Below are 12,907 nucleotides of genomic sequence, written 5' to 3'. Positions count from 1 at the left end.
GCCTCCACAGCCTTCTGTGGCAATGAATTCCATAGATTCACCACTCTCTGGCTAAAGAAGTTTCTCCTCATCTCTGTTCTAAAAGGTCTTCCCTTTACTCTGAGGCTGTGCCCTCGGGTCCTAGTCTCTCCTACTAATGGAAACATCTTCCCCACGTCCACTCTATCCAGGCCTTTCAGTATTCTGTAAGTTTCAATCATATCCCCTCTCATCCTTCTAAACTCCATCGAGTATAGACCCAGAGTCCTCAAACATTCCTCATATGTTAAGCCTTTCATTCCTGGGATCATTCTCGTGAACCTCCTCTGGACCCTCTCCAGGGCCAGCACATCCTTCCTGAGATACGGGGCCCAAAATTGCTCACAATATTCTAAATGTGGTCTGACCAGAGCCTTATAAAGCCTCAGCAGCACATCCCTGCTTTTATATTCTAGTCCTCTTGAAATAAATGCCAACATTGCATTTGCCTTCCTAACTACCGACTCAACCTGCAAATTAACCTTAAGATAATCCTGGACTAGGACTCCCAAATCCCTTTGCACTCCAGATTTCTGAATTTTCTCCCCATTTAGAAAATAGTCTATGCCTCTATTCTTCCTACCAAAGTGCATGACCTCACACTTCCCCACATTGTATTCCATCTGCCACTTCTTTGCCCATTCTCCTAACCTGTCCAAATCCTTCTGCAGCCTCCCTGCCTCCTCATTACAACCTGTCCCTCCACCTATCTTTGTATTATCTGCAAACTTAGCCAGGATGCCCTCAGTTCCTTCATCTAGATCATTAATGTATAAAGTGAAAAGTTGTGGTCCCAACACTGACCCTTGCGGAACTCCACTAGTCACCGGCCGCCATCCTGAGAAGGACCCCTTATTCCCACTCTCTGCCTCCTGCCAGACAGCCAATCTTCTATCCATGCTAGTACCTTGCCTCTAACACCATGGGCTCTTATCTTACTGAGCAGCCTCCTGTGTGGCACCTTGTCAAAGACCTTCTGGAAGTCCAAGTAGATAACATCCATTGGCTCTCCTTTGTCTAACCTACTTGTTACCTCCTCAAAGAATTCTAACAGATTTGTCAGGCATGACCTCCCCTTGATGAAACCATGCTGTCTTTGCCCGATTTTACCATGCACTTCCAAGTATTCTGAAATCTCATCCTTAATAATGGACCCTAAAATCTTACCAACAACTGAGGTCAGTCTAATCGGCCTTTAATTTCCCGTCTTTTGCCTCACTCCCTTCTTAAACAGGGGGGTTACATTAGCGATTTTCCAGTCCTCTGGGACCCTCCCTGACTCCAGTGATTCCTGAAAGATCACCACTAACGCCTCCACTATCTCTTCAGCTATCTCCTTCAGAACTCTGGGGTGTAATCCATCTGGTCCAGGTGATTTATCCACCTTCAGGCCTTTCAGTTTTCCTAGCACCTTCTCCTTGGTAATGGCCACCATGCTCACCCCTGCCCCCCCGACTCTCTTGAATTTTGGGGATGTTACTTGTGTCTTCCTCCGTGAAGACTGACGCAAAGTACCTATTCAGTTCCTCCGCCATTTCTTTGTTCCCCACTACTACTTCTCCAGCGTCATTTTCCAGCGGCCCAATGTCCACTTTTGACTCTCTCTTACCCTTTATGTATCTAAAAAAAATCTCTTGCAATCTTCTTTTATATTACTGGCTAGTTTACCCTCATATTTAATCTTCTCCCTCCTTATTTCTTTTTTAGTTGTCCTCTGTTGGTCTTTGTAGGCTTCCCAATCCCCTGGCTTTCCACTGCTCTTCGCCGCATTAAATGCTTTCTCTTTAACTTTTATGCTGTCCCTGACTTCCCTTGTCAGCCATGGTTGCCTCGTCCTCCCTTTAGTATGCTTCTTCTTCCAAGGGATGAATTACTTTACATCTGCCTTCACAGAAGAAGATACAGAAATTCTAGGCAACCGAGGACTTGTGAAACTGAGGAACTAAAAGAAATGAGTATTAATAAAGATGTAGTACTTGAAAAGTTAACTGAATTGAAGGGCGATAAATCCCCTAGACCACATGAGCTTCATCCCAGAGTGTTGAAGGAGGTGGCTAGAAAGTTAGTGGGTGCATTGGCAGTTAACTTTCAAAATTCTATAGATCCTGGAAAGGTTCCTGCAGACTGGAAAGTAGCAAATGTGACCCCATTGTTTAAAAAGGGAGGAAGAGGGAGAATGGAGAACGACAGATCTGTTAGTTTGATGTCAGTAGTAGGGAAATTGTTAGAATCCATTATAAAGGATGCAATAACTGAGAATTTAGGAAAGAATGGTAAAATTGGGTAGATTTACTTGTAAGATTCTTATAGGGTGGGTGTAGATAGGATGTTTCCCGGCTGGTGAATCTAAAACCAGGGAACTAAAAAAAGAAATAAGGAGGGAGAAGATTAAATATGAGGGTAAACTAGCCAGTAATATAAAAGAAGATTGCAAGAGTTTTTTTTTAGATACATAAAGGGTAAGAGAGAGGCAAAAGTGGACATTGGGCCGCTGGAAAATGACGCTGGAGAAGTAGTAGTGGGGAACAAAGAAATGGCAGAGGAACTGAATAGGTACTTTGCATCAGTCTTCACGGAGGAAGACACGAGTAACATCCCCAAAATTCAAGAGAGTCGGGGGGGCAGGGGTGAGCATGGTGGCCATTACCAAGGAGAAGGTGCTAGGAAAACTGAAAGGTCTGAAGGTGGATAAATCACCTGGACCAGATGGATTACACCCCAGAGTTCTGTTTGGTTTCTCCGCCATTTCCTTGTTCTCCACTATAAATTCTCCTGTCCCCTGTAATGGTCCCACATTTGTCTTAACTAATCTTTTCCTTTTCACATACCTAAAAAAGCTTTTGCAATCTGCCTTTATGGTCCTTGCTAGCTTGCATTCATATTCTCTTTTGCTTTTCTTAATCCATTTCTTGGTACTCCATTGCTGGGTTCTAAATTGCTCCCAATCCTCAGGCTTACCACTTTTTCTGGCATCCTTATAAGCCATTTCCTTTGATCTAATGTAATCTGTAAATGCTTTTGTTAAACACGGTTGATTTACCTTTCCCTTTGGGTGTTTGTGCCTTAGTGGAACGTAAATCTGTTGTGGACAGTATTTCTTTAAATACTTGCCATATCCTGTCTACCATCAAATCTTTTAGTGTATTTTGGTGGCGTAGTGGTATTGTCGCTGGACTAGTAATCCAGAAACCCAGGGAAATGCTCTGGGGACCCAGGTTCGAATCCCACCACAGCAAATGGCAGAATTTGAATTCAGTAAAAATCTGGAATTAAAAGCCTAATAATGCCCATTGTTGATTGTTGTAAAAACCCATCTGGTCCACTAATGCCCTTTAGGGAAGGAAATCTGCCGTCCTTATCTGGTCTGGCCTACATGTGACTCCAAACCCACAGCAATGTGGTTGACTCTTAAATGCCCTCTGAACAAGGGCAAATAGGGATGGGCAATAAAGGCTGGCCTGGCCAGTGACGCCCGCATCCAATGAATAAAAAAAAATTCCTAATCCACCATAGGCAACTTGCCCCTCATACCTTCATAATTTCCTTTCTTCAGATTTAAGATCCTAGTTTCAAAATGAACTATTTCACGTTCAAACTTAATGCAAAATTCTATCATATTATGGTCACTATTTCTCAAAGGCTCCTTTACAGCAAGGTTATTAATTAGCCCTTTCTCATTACACAACACGAAATCCAAAATAGCCCAATCCCTCATTAGCTCAATGTACTGCTCCAGAAGCCCATCTCGTACACACTTCAGGAATTCCTCCTCCATAACATTAGTGCTGATTTGGTTAGCCCAGTCTATATGTAAATTGAAGTTGCCAATATTACTGTATTACCCACATTACATGCACCTCTAATTTCCTGATTTATACCATGCCCAAAATTAGCACTAAAGTTTGGTGGCCTATAAACAACTCCCACCAGTGTTTGCTGCCCCTTGCTGCTTCTAAGCTCCACCCAAACTGATTTAAAATCATCTCTTACTAATGTACTAGTCTTGTCCCTTGTTAAGAGTGCTATCCCACCTCCTTTTCCTTCATTCTTCACAAATTATTTTTTATGGTCTTGCCATGCCTTGTGCACAATAAATTTCCCTATCCTTGCACATGGCTCTGTCAAGACACATTTTCTGATGCCTTATAGGTAAGGGAGAAAATCTTTCCCATTATACATATCGTAATTCCATTTGTTAAAAAAACATCTTTTTTTCTCAATAATTAAAATTATTCTATTACCATTCATATCCAATTCATTAAACAAAATACCAACTTCTGGTGCAGTGAATGCGGTTGCTTTTGTCTTCATGTAAAATTCTCTATCATATTGCATGCTTCAATCAAGGAGTTAAAAAAAAGCCCTTCATCTTGTTAAGCAACAGCATTCAGAAAAATGCAATCTGTTATCTATGGCTTATAATTTTCCAGACCTTATTAACCACAAAACTTGTTAAATATACAGTACTGATTCAATGAGGAACTGATGCCACAAATACAGTGATATATCATTACTGTTGTAAACCCTCAATGTTAAAAATATAAGCCTATGTAATGAAATAAAATATTTCTCATATCAAAAAGGAACCAGGTCCAAATTCAGTCAATTAAATAAATCCTTTGTGATCTTTCAATTAAGAAAACAGCAGGATGTTAAAGTAAATGAAAAAATTCAATATTTATAAGACAACAAAGGATTCACCTGAAGGATATAAACAGTGATAAAAGAACAAATAGAACAGGCCCTGGAGGGGAGTAAAATACAAACAGTCAAACCCAGTGCCTAACTCACATGGTTCAGTTGACCTATAATCCCTGTGTTCACTGGCTTACATTGGCTTTTGGTTAATTAACACCTTGATTTTAAAATTCTCATTCTCGTTTTCAAATCCCTCCATTATCTTGCTCCTCCCCATCTCTGTAATCTTCTCCAGCCCTACAACTCAGATTTCTGTGCTCCACCAATTCTGGCCCCTTCAGAATTCCTGACTTTCATAGTTCGATTCGTAGCTGTGTCTCCTGCTGCCAAACCCCTAAACTGTGGAGTTCCCTCCTTTAACCTCTGAGCCTCATTCACCTTGTTTCGGATGCTTCTTATAATCTCTCTCTTTGACTAAGCTTTTGGACATATGCTCTAACATCCCACTATCTGGCTTGGTGTCACATTTTGTTGGATAACACACCAGTGAAACCTCTTGGGATATTTTACCACGTTAAAAGGTGTTATATAAATGCAAGTTGTAGTTGTTGAAATTGGCAAGTTTTCAGTGTGGCAAAATGCATTAATTTACAAAATAATTTATAATGCTGTTCCCTGGATCGTTCATTTTTTGTGCAAACGGAGCAATGTTGCAAATTTTATTTGGGTTATTTTTTGAAAGATGAAGTAAGGACTAATTGACTGGTTTTTGTAAAAAAAAATTAATTTAATAAGGCTTTACCCTGATTTTGTGGTTACAAGAAGTTCACATGCTATAGTCCAGAAGATAGGTTTTCAACTTGATGTTCAGACTATAGGAAGTCTGTCAGCAAATCCCAGAGCCTGCAAGGTCATCAGATTTTTATTCTGTTGTAATAAGCAATAGCTTTAAAGTTAGTGGCCTAATAATGAATAATTAATTTTTATGCTAGTAAAACTAATCGAGTCTAATCTGTGGTATTAAAAATCTGAAATTTACAGAGGTTCTGCCCTTAATTACAATGCTAGCTGGGGGTTGCTGGAAGGGTTAGAGTTCAGTAAGTGTGATGCACTGGGTACAAAAACAAGCAACAATGGGAACGGAAGAGTGGGTGACAGAGGGGAAACAAGTCTAATACAACTCTTTTTTGTGTGCTTGAAAATCCAGGAATCAACTAACCCCTTCTTTGCAAAAGTGAAAACAGTTACACAGCAGCTTTTTCATCCAAGTTAATGTGATATAGATCTCGTCTACAGCTCACTTTCGCACTTTTGTAAAAGTACATTTTCCTTTTATTATCAAATATAAACTGTGAACAAGAACACAATAACATACTAAAGACAACAAAAAAACCCTGATTTTATTAATGGATACTAACACCACAGTGGAATTTGGCAGCTTGTGATGAGGCAATCTCAATAAATAGATGCAAGGTGTTGAGTTAGTCTTTTCTTTCCACACTTGGGGAAACATTGGCACTAACTGAATTGGCTTACTTATGGTCATTGATGCACATATACATGTGCGCGCGCACATAGAAAATTTCCTTGCTTCCACAGCCTAGCTTCCTGTTAGTACCAATTATCTATAATAACCATAAGCTGCAGTGTGAAGATTATGAGACAACTGGACTAACAATGGCTACCCTTCATAATCCAGAAGGCTAACAGGAAACTCATGTGGTTATCATGCTGATGTTTATTTCCTAGAAGGTAAATCTAGTGTTTTACAAACACAGTAGGCTAAAAGCAGAATTTCGGCTAGTAGAGGCCAGGCATGTTTGCAAACTCTCCAGTTTTCTGCCAGAAGTTCCCAATGCATTCCCCTAAACCATTTTACATTCCCGCATAGGGTGTTGAAGTTAAAGTTTTTCAGCTGAAGGGGTATCTTAAAAGGTACTGTGTCATTGTTTTTAAACCCCTGTGATTGCAAGATATAGGGTTTATTTCAAAGTGTTCCATTACAGGATTTCAAGCAATAGTGTTAGGAAATAGAGAGTTTAACTAAGTTATATTGGCATTTGTGGCTGTTAGGAATAAGTTTTAGCATTAATGTTTAAGTTTGATTTGTTTTTCTGCATCTGTGTGTTAAGAAAAGGTCAAGTTGAGTTTTAGTTTCACTTTAAAAGGTGCTTGCATTTCTGATGAGAGTTTACGACTGTACGAGAAGTTAAGCAAACACAAGAGTAGAAAAACTGGGCTGTTGTCTAGCGACAGGGGTCCAGAGAGGCAGGTCCCTCCCACAGGCACATACAGAAGAAACAAGAAACAGCAGTTTTTAAGTTCAGTTTCGAAGACAGCTGCCAGGCAGAAGCAGCTTAAAAGGCTCAGATAGCCAGTTCCAAGCTAAAGTTGGTTGAAAGTAGCTGCCAGGGAGAGATTGGAGCAATGGGGACAGATATCCAGACCCAAACTAAAGAAGAAAGTCCCCAAGAATCCAGGGGAGTGCAACAAGAGAAAGTCCCAAGCAGACCTTCTAGTCAAAGGAAGGACAGGAACCTGGAAAAGGTCGTGTTGAGTAAAGTTAAGAGTGAGGGGCAGAGAAAGGCTCCAAGTTTCAAGCTCAAAGCTCCAGGAAGCAGAGTCAAAGTGGTGAAAAGGCTTGAGAGAAGTCAGAAGGTCCAAAGAGGCAACTGAAAGTCTGCAACTCTTTGCTATGGGCATATGAAGCAGTGGTGTACTATTGACAGCTGAGTCGGTGAGACAGTGTGCGCGGTAGAAAGCTTGAATGCATGTGGTGACCCAGGGGAAAGGGGCATCAGAAGGAAAGCTCAAAACGCTGGAGGTGAACCCTTGCGGAAGGTTTGAGAGATAGCATCGGTTTAGGACAAGATTCCAAGGCGAGTTCTTGGAGAGTGGAGATTGGAAACCCTCGTGTGAAAGACGGAGTTCAGTGAGACTCTTTGGCTCACGGTCTAACAAGCGTCTGGGGAGAGTTGAGAGAGATCAATAGCATCTGTCAGTTGGTTTCAGAGTGTGGTGTGTTTGACCACAGATCGCTAATTGGTTTACATGGACCGTACTTACTGTGAACAGTACAGTATAAGACAGCCTTTGTAACTTGTGTTATCTTTACAAATCTGTATATATCTGTAAAGGTATAGTCGTGGATGAAGGAGTATTGTAATATAATTAATCTTTTCTTGTTTAATAAACATTTCATGCTTTTGTTAAAAGTTCATTAGCTGACTTCGCTGACTCTGTTCAGTTGCCCCTCTCCACGTACCTAAACAAACAAATAAAAGTTAGGATCTATCAAGCTGGGTTCCACCCTGGGATCAGGCTTGTCCAGTGGTAACCTCAGTTGGGGATCATAACAATAGGATGAAGAAATACAAAGGTGCCCAGGGAGATAATCAGAGACAGAAGGCCCAGACCCACTAGCATTCCATTAATCATATCAACAGATCAAGCACAGCTTCATGGTAATGACTGAGAGGGAACTGATACAACAAAGATCTGGAATTCAGTTAGCAGGTAGTTGAAGAGCTGATCCTCCTACTCAGAGGCTAGCTACCAGCTTTCACCATAGGAACAGTACTGCCAATGAAGTCAAGGTTAGCTTCACCATCCTATTCTGCCATCAGCTCCTTCCAGGTCTTAGCCAATTTGCTGCCTGTAGATGTGTCAAAAGGCTACTGATTCTTTATAAAGCAGGTTTGCCAGCTTCAAAGCCTTTTTGTTGAATAGCAACATAAACATCATGTCGATGCTCAGTTTAATAGTACAAAGCAAAAGGAGCATTTAAGTCATCTGTATTTAAGCTGTAAGTTTAAGGAATCCATACACTGACACATGTACATAATGTGCTCATATTATTAAACAAACATGCATCTAGGGTATGTTGTGATGGTTTTGTGTGTGAAATCGCATTAAGATTTTAGTGTGATTAAAAACTTCAGATACAAGTTACAGCCCATGTACATGTTAAGCATGCCAAGGCTACACAGAAGCTTTGGTGAAGTCAAAGAGTAACAGGGTTTATTCCCCGATGCCATCAGGGAGCAGCTTTCCATTTGCAGCTCATGAACACCACAGGATTGGGCAAGTTGACCTGACACTTGGCACTGAACTTCCAATTCAAAAGGAGAGAATGAGTTTTCACTAAGATACTGTACTTTAAACATCAGAGCAGCTCATTACTGCCCTAAAATTAATGAATTTGATCCCATGACAAATTTCCTGTGGTCTTCTGTGGTGCAACTTGTCATTCAAGTGAGCGCCCATTTAAAATGGGTGCAGGGAGTCCTCTATTATACTGTCAGCTGCAGAACTGCAAACCTTGAAGCTAAGGTTGTGCACTTTTTGCAATATGGATTTTGCTCTGCTGTTTGGGAGTCGTCATACTGAAATTCCTGCATTATTAAGAGAGTAATAACTTTTGTGGCTCCTTGCTGCTGTTTGTCAGTTATTCCGGACTTTGGCTGACGACCGCAGCACCAGCAGTAAATTGTCAATCTCAGCTACAATACACCGCACAGCGTGACCTTCCACTAGGCTTGCCAACAACGGTTGCCCTGGATTTGGAGGGAGGAAGAGGACATTCAGTGGAGGGGAACAAAGACAGGCACTTGGTGCCCATTCACAATCAGCCCAGGGACTGCGTTGTCTGATCCAGGCTAAGCCAAATACCTGGAGAATGTCTGAAGGTAGCTGCTTTCACTCTCTCCACCTCAGCAACAAAATTGTCACTAAGCTGTATCATTTGCTGAAGGCTGATCTACACACAAGATGCAGCAAAGAATAAGTATGCCTGCTGCATTAACAGTCCCATTGCATTGAATAGTTACACCATAGAGATCTGTAGGAAACTATAAATGCCTAAAAGGTGCTCTTAAAATGCACTTTTAAATGTTCCTGCTGGACTCTGGGAAACCAAAGAGTTAAGGATAAGATATATAGGTACTTCCAAGGCCCCAGTGTGGGAATAAACGTGCTTTCATAGCTAGCATCTGGTTTCAATTACAGACTGGAACTAAGCACACCAAGGCTGGTCAAGGTTGAACAGAGAATAATGTTTTGCTGACCAGGAGAAATAAAAGGGTGCCTAGAGTGGTTAGCTTTATCTTTCTTATTCCTCTGTTGGTATTGATGGCTAAGTGAAGTGAGGGGTTCCTTCCTAATAGGTATTATGGGTTCCCATTATGGGCTGTCTTGCAAGTAATTTAAGTCAAGCAAAGTGAACAGTTTTTAACTAATAGGCAGATTGGGTTTTTCTCAAGTATTGTCAAATTTATTTATTACAAGTGATTGGCTTGTGCCTGTCTAACATACTATTATCAAATGAGGTAATCCTTAAAAGGTACATTGTTCCGAATGGCCAAAGATATGAACAGTATACCTTCTAATTTTTCTTTGGTTGCATGCAGCCTGTTCATTGCACCATGTGGTACATTCAAGATTGCTGCAGTGCTGTGCACATTTTAGAGAGAGAGTGTCGGATCTGCAAGGCCTGTTTAGTGTGCCATGCAGTACATTCCAGGTTGTTGTATGGCTGCACGCTCGTGCAGCTTAGAGGGATGTTGTCTGTTATCCCTTTAATATAGCTGACGGCAATTTAATTTGGGTATAATTTTATTCCTCGAAAAAATAGTACAATGCACTCAAAGTTATGTATGAAATTCTTCTACATTTCAAATCCCCAAATGACAGATATTTGGATAAATTGATCAATGTAATGCGTGAGTTTTCAACCTTGGCTTCCTAACCCTAAGGAGTCTGCTTGATCATCATATTTCTGCCTGTCAGCAGATTTTTGCACTGTTCTGTGTTTAATTGACTTAATAGCATATTATTTCAGTTGCTGTATAACTAAACACATATTTTCTGCAATGAAAAAGGTTACTTCCCTTTGGATTGCTGATACTGTCTATTGGAAAAAATATTTGCATTGAGTTTTAAGGAGTGTGTCAATATTTGCAGGGAACCCCATCACAGAAAAGCCTGAAAGCCACAAGTGTAGCGAAAATGATCTGTTGACTAAAAACATTGGGCCGTAACTGCAGATGGAGTGGCAATTCAGTCAGATTGCCACTCCACTTAAAATTACTTACCTGGAAATCCAGGAGATTCTATCTCGCCCGACCTTCCGACTCAGGCCAAGTGAGATCTGTGTAGTGCATTATGCTCCCAGGGCCTACAGTCAAGGGCAGTTCAGTTACAGGCAAAGTAAACCACGCCCCATTTTTTACAGCACTAGCTGCTGTAATCCAGACAAGTTTAATGGTCCAGCCAAGTTTAAAAGGTCTTTGACAAGCCAGGGAGAAGTGTGTAAGGTGTAGGTTGGGGGCTGGGCTGGGCCTGGGGCGGGTGCAGATTTGGGCTGGTGGGCGGCAGGGGGCGAGGGGGGGAGAAAGAGAAAGAGAAAGTTGGGATGTTGGGGGTAGTCCTGTGGGGAGGGGGCGGGGGTGATGGGAGGAAGATAGTCCTCTGGTGATTGTGGCAGGGGGATGGTGGGGTGGGTGGTAAAGGGGCATGGGCAGCAGTTGGTCAAGGGGGTTGAAGTCAGGATGTTGCGGGTAGTCATGTGGGGGGGAATGGTGAGATAGTCCTGTGCGACCGGGTGACGGTGACCGGGGGTTTGGGGGGTGGGGTGGGGAAGGAGAGTTGTATGGGGAGGTGGGGGGAGTACCATGAGAGGGTCAGGGGAGGTCAGTACAATAGTTTCCCAGAAACTGCAAGTGGTTTTAATTTTTCTAAGTTTATCTAAGTAACTATTGCTGTAACAGTCAGAACTATCCAAAGTTCACGATTTAAATCACATTTGCTCAGAGGAAGTTTGAACTTCCCAGGCAATTGCCTTACAATTCTTACCTAGAAACTTCCAGAGAGGTTCCCCAGCGCATTTTTGGACTGCCCTGGAGCTCAGAAGTTATAGCCTAATGTTTTGTTTCTGTTTTTTCAACAGACATTACTTTAACCAAATTAAGATATAACATAATCACCAGATTCGCAAGTTAAACAGTAAACACTTCCAGTCAGAAAAGTTATTTACAATCCATCTGTACATCATGGTGCTATGCAGTCTAAGACATTTAACAAATAGTCCCACCTGTGCATGGGTCTCATTTTCCTGTAGCTGCATCTTCAGAGTATCGTACTCCTTTGAGACTTGCTGCATGACCTTCTTAAAGATGTTTCTGCGTTGTGTTAGTGTCACTTTCTCCTCCTGAAGTTTCTGGGTAACAGGTAGAATGAAAATCGTAGGTTTATCATTCGGGATAAATCAACAAATTGCTCGAGTGCAAAAAAACATCCCGGTCAGAATGATCATGAGGAAAAATACTGCTAATCATGGATTAGGCCAGAGTTTTTAAGGTGGTGCATTATTTGAGATCAGGAGTAGAAATCGAATCCAGAGACCAGGTGATGTGACAGACAAGATGGGGATTAATTTGATGTTGATCACCTAATAGAATGAGGTGATGGAACAAGGCTCTTTACCAAGATCAGATGCAAAGAAGTTAGCCTAAAAGCTATGTTTTGTTTTTCAGAGTGTCAGCAATTGTACATCAGGATGGTAAAGGAAAATTTATTGAAATCATAAGAGATAGCTTTTGCAAAGGGGTCGAAGGAGTGGCTAGTGTCAGAAAAGGAAGACGACGATTGATGATTTTTTTTCAATGAAACTGTTTACGAACATTTTATAATGATTTACAGAAGTCACAGACGCAATTGATACTGAAAGCAGCAGCTGGACACACAAAAAACAGCAAAGAATAATCAAAGACCATTTTGCTTCATTGGCGTAAAAGGATACTTTTACAAGGCTCCAGCCTGAACATGGAGCTTCATTAGATGAGAGCTAAGAAATAAATAGGGTTAATTCTGTAACCCATGCTCCCACTTTGTGAGGTTCATTCAATGAGTTTTGCCTCACAGCATTTAAAATCATAACACCCCAAATATATATTGTTAAAAAACAATCATACAATGCTTTCCTATTAAATGTAAAAGCACATCCAGTTAAGGCATTGTGGATGATTTCCCCTGCTGTTACCTTCTTTTTCTCCTCTCCAGCAGCTTTTAGTCCATCCAAGTTGCTATAAGTTTCCAGTGCATCTGTTATCTGCTGAATCTTTTCCTTTAAAGAACTCAGCTCAGCACCAATCTTGCTTTCTAACTGCTCAACTTTCTGAAGGTCCTGTTGGAGCCGTTGGCTCTCTGTGGTTGGATGGAGGAAAGGAAAGAGAAGTCATGTTTTAGATAACTA

General features: G+C 41.2%; 1 protein-coding gene across 1 annotated transcript in view; it reads right to left on the bottom strand.

Moving 5' to 3' along the window:
* The window catches only part of ift74 (intraflagellar transport 74), a 98,619-nt gene that overhangs the window by 5,123 nt on the left and 80,589 nt on the right, over window positions 1-12,907 (bottom strand). Inside the window, exons 16-17 of the mRNA XM_078530191.1 lie at window positions 12,695-12,858; window positions 11,747-11,872 (exon numbers count right to left, since the gene is read on the bottom strand). Of these exons, the coding sequence (XP_078386317.1) occupies window positions 11,747-11,872; window positions 12,695-12,858 (290 nt within the window). The remainder of the gene's footprint in view (window positions 1-11,746; window positions 11,873-12,694; window positions 12,859-12,907) is intronic.

Source organism: Cetorhinus maximus, chromosome 2 (genome assembly GCF_964194155.1).
Source record: "Cetorhinus maximus chromosome 2, sCetMax3.hap1.1, whole genome shotgun sequence".
Classification (NCBI taxonomy): domain Eukaryota; kingdom Metazoa; phylum Chordata; class Chondrichthyes; order Lamniformes; family Cetorhinidae; genus Cetorhinus; species Cetorhinus maximus.
This window is presented reverse-complemented; position numbering and strand designations above follow the sequence as displayed.